Source organism: Oncorhynchus kisutch, linkage group LG11 (assembly GCF_002021735.2).
Source record: "Oncorhynchus kisutch isolate 150728-3 linkage group LG11, Okis_V2, whole genome shotgun sequence".
Classification (NCBI taxonomy): domain Eukaryota; kingdom Metazoa; phylum Chordata; class Actinopteri; order Salmoniformes; family Salmonidae; genus Oncorhynchus; species Oncorhynchus kisutch.
In genome coordinates, this window is record NC_034184.2 from 88,256,095 (window position 1) to 88,260,274 (window position 4,180).

The 4,180-nt window shown below is 52.7% G+C and overlaps 1 protein-coding gene across 1 annotated transcript; it reads right to left on the reverse strand.

The window, feature by feature from the left end:
* Window positions 1-378: 378 nt before the first annotated feature.
* On the reverse strand, window positions 379-1,287 carry LOC116376118 (extensin-3-like). The gene has a single exon (XM_031835037.1). It carries the CDS (start codon window positions 1,285-1,287, stop codon window positions 379-381), a length of 909 nt encoding a protein of 302 aa, XP_031690897.1.
* Window positions 1,288-4,180: the final 2,893 nt, after the last annotated feature.

Genomic DNA, 4,180 nt, shown 5'->3' on the forward strand with positions numbered 1-4,180 from the left:
TTCACGACTCCTTGAAAAATACTTTTATTTCAAATGTAAAAGAGCCTTTGCTTTGATCATTCAGCTGTTAGTTGAATTACTAGTTTAAAAAATAAATGGAAAACCAAATCACTCCCTTTTATTCTCTCTGTCAGTGAGGCTTCTTGGCAATTTATCTTTCTGTCTTCTCTGACCAACCGCTGTTGACGTGGCTCCCTCTAACGAGGCTACAGGCCACCGTTGGCTCAGGGCGAGGTCCGTAGCAGGCACGGAGGGATTGGTACGAGGGGCAGGGAGGGGATGAGCGAGGAAAAGGGGTATTGCCGTTCGGATCGACAGACCAAGCCTGTGTTTAAACTAAGATCATAGGATGCCTAACGACTACAGGAAGTTCCTAATCTAGGGTGGGATGATGGGATGATGTAAGGTATGGTGAGGTGGCGTGATGTAGGTTATGGTGAGGTGATGTTGGGTGGGGTGGGGTAGGGTGGGGTCCGTTGGGGTAGTGGGGTGATGTAGGGTGAGGTGGGGTAGGGGAGGTGGGATATGGGGATGGGATGATGTAGGGCATGGTGAGGTGATGTTGGGTGGGGTGGGGTAGGGTGGGGTCCGTTGGGGTATTGGGGTGATGTACGGTGAGGCGGGGTAGGGGTAGGGGGATGTAGGGTGGGGTGATGTAGGGTGAAGTGGGGTAGGGGGATGTAGGGTGGGGTGATGTGGGGTGAGGCGGGGTAGGTAGGGTGAGGTGGAGTAGGGTAAGGTGGGGTAGGGGGATGTAGGGTGAGGTGGGGTGATGTAGGTGGCGTGGGGTGGGGTGATGTAGGGTGAGGTGGGGTAGGGGATGTAGTGTGAGGTGGGGTGAGGTGGAGTAGGGTGAGGTGGGGTGATGTAGGGTGAGGTGAAGTAGGGAGATGTAGGATGAGGTGGGGTGATGTAGGTGAGGTGGGGTGTGGTGATGTAGGGTGAGGTGGAGTAGGGTGAGGTGGGGTGGGGTGATGTAGGGTGAGGTGGAGTAGGGTGAGGTGGGGTAGGGGGATGTAGGGTGGGGTGATGTGGGGTGAGGTAGGGTGATGTAGGGTGAGGCGGGGTAGGGTAAGGTGGGGTAGGGGGATGTAGGGTGAGGTGGAGTAGGGAGATGTAGGATGAGGTGGGGTGATGGTGAGGTGGGGTGGGGTGATGTAGGGTGAGGTGGATTAGGGTGAGGTGGGGTAGGGGGATGTAGTGTGAGGTGGGGTGATGTAGGGTGAGGTGGAGTAGGGAGATGTAGGATGAGGTGGGGTGATGTAGGTGAGGTGGGGTGGGTGCCATTTCTTTGTATTGTTTTTTTGTTTTTTGTTCCCCCTTCGTTTTGCTGTTCATGTAGGGTGTGGTGGATTAGGGTGAGGTGGGGTAGGGGGATGTAGGGTGAGGTGGGGTGATGTAGGGTAGGGGGATGTAGGTGAGGTGCGGTGATGTACGGTGAGGCGGGTTAGTGGGGTTGTATGGTGATGTGGGGTGATGTAGGTGAGGTGGGGTGGGGGGATGTAGGGTGAGGTCGAGTAGGGTGAGGTGGGGTAGGGGGATGTAGGGTGAGGTGGGGTGAGGCGGGGTGATGTTGGGTGAGGCGGGTTAGGTAGGGTGAGGTGGAGTAGGGTAAGGTGGAGTAGAGGGATGTAGGGTTAGGTGGGGTGATGTAGGATGGGGTGGAGTAGGGTGAGGTGTGGTAGGGGGATGTAGTGTGAGGTGGGGTGATGTAGGGTGAGGTGGAGTAGGGTGAGGTGGGGTGATGTAGGGTGAGGCGGGGTAGGGGGATGTAGGTGAGGTGGGGTGATGTAGTGTGAGGCGGGTTAGGGGGATGTACGGTGAGGTGGGGTGGGGTGATGTAGGGTGAGGTGGAGTAGGGTGAGGTGGGGTGATGTAGGTGAGGTGGGGTGATGTAGGGTGAGGTGGAGTAGTGTGAGGTGGGGTGATGTAGAGTGAGGTGGGGTAGGGGGATGTAGGTGAGGTGGGGTGATGTAGGGTGAGGCGGGTTAGGGGGATGTACGGTGAGGTGGGGTGGGGTGTTGTAGGGTGAGGTGGAGTAGGGTGAGGTAGGGTAGGGGGATGTAGGGTGAGCTGGGGTGATGTAGGTGAGGTGGGGTGGGGTGATGTAGGGTGAGGTGGAGTAGGGTGAGGTGGGGTAGGGGGATGTAGGGTGAGCTGGGGTGATGTAGGTGAGGTGTGGTGGGGTGATGTAGGGTGAGGTGGGGTAGGGGGATGTAGGGTGAGCTGGGGTGATGTAGGTGAGGTGGGGTGGGGTGATGTAGGGTGAGGTGGAGTAGGGTGAGGTGGGGTGATGTAGGTGAGTTGATGTAGGGTGAGGCGGGGTGAGGTGGAGTAGGGTGAGAAGGGGTGATGTAGGGTGAGGTGGAGTAGGGTAAGGTGGGGTAGGTGGATGTAGGGTGAGGTGGGATGATGTAGATGAGGTGGGGTAGGGTGATGTAGGGTGAGGTGGAGTAGGGTAAGGTGGGGTAGGGGTAGGGGGATGTAGGGTGATGTAGGTGAGGAGGTGTGAGATGATGTAGTGTGAGGTTATTTAGGGTGAGGTGGGGTGATGTAGGGTGAGGTGGGTGGGGGGGATGACCGTAAGGGAAGGTTTTACTAGACAGTTAGAGACAGTTATAGAGGACCATATGGAGATGTTTTACTAGACAGTTAGAGAGGACCATATGGGGATGTTTTACTAGACAGTTAGAGATGACCATATGGGAATGTTTTACTAGAAAGTTAGAGACAGTTATAGATAACCATATGGGGATGTTTTACTAGACAGTTAGAGACAGTTAGAGACAGTTATAGATGACCATATGGGGATGTTTTACTAGACAGTTATAGATGACCATATGGGGATGTTTTACTAGACAGTTAGAGACAGTTATAGAGGACCATATGGGGATGTTTTACTAGACAGTTAGAGACAGTTATAGATGACCATATGGGGATGTTTTACTAGACAGTTAGAGACAGTTATAGATGACCATATGGGGATGTTTTACTAGACAGTTAGAGACAGTTATAGATGACCATATGGGGATGTTTCACTAGACAGGGACAGTTATAGATGACCATATGGGGATGTTTTACTAGACAGTTATAGACAGTTATAGATGACCATATGGGGATGTTTTACTAGACAGTTATAGATGACCATATGGGAATGTTTTACTGAACAGTTATAGATGACCATATGGGCTTGCTTCTGTAACTGTTAAGCTACCTGCCACCTTGCTAGCACTGTGCTGCTTAACGGTAGACTGTGGCAAGTAGGATATAAGTCCAGGATCAGTGAGATTCAATCTACAAGAGTTATGGAGAATAACATCTCATGTATCTTTGGACTGTATTTCCCATGAACCAAGCCGAATGGCCACGTGTTTACCATCCTGCCTGCACGCAAATTCACCCAGTCATGGATGGAGGGGTGTTGGGTTATAGAAGAGGTTGACCAGACCAGCTCAGACCAGCTCAGATTAGCCCAGATCAGCCCAGACCAGCTCAGACCAGCCCAGATTAGCCCAGATCAGCCCAGACCAGCTCAGATTAGCCCAGATCAGCCCAGACCAGCTCAGACCAGCCCATATTAGCCCAGATCAGCCCAGACCTGCTCAGACCAACCCTGAACACCTCAGACCACCTCAGACCAGCCCAGACCAGCCGAGACCAGCTCAGTCCAGACCAGACCAGCTCAGACCAGCTTCGACCAGCTCAGACCAGCTAATCCCAGCCCAGACCAGCTCAGACCAGGTCAGCTCAGACCAGACCAGCTCAGACCAGCTCAGACCAGCCCAGACCAGCCCAGACTAGCTCAGACCAGCTCAGCTCAGACCAGCCCAGACCAGATAAAACTGCTCTTAAACGCTAGTAAAACTAAATGCATGCTTTTCAACCGATAGCTGCCCGCACCCGCCCACCCGACTAGCATCACTACTCTGAACGGTTCTGACAACTACAAATACCTTGGTTTCTGGCTGGACTGAACTCTCCTTCCAGACTCACAATAAGATACAACATTTTAAGCATCTCCAATCCAAAATTAAATCTAAAATCGGCTTCCAATTTCGCAACAAATCCTCCTTCACTCATGGTGCCAAACATACCCTCATAAAACTGACTATCCTACCAATCCTCGACTTCGGCGATATAATTTACAAAATAGCCTCCAACACTCTACTCAGCAAACTGA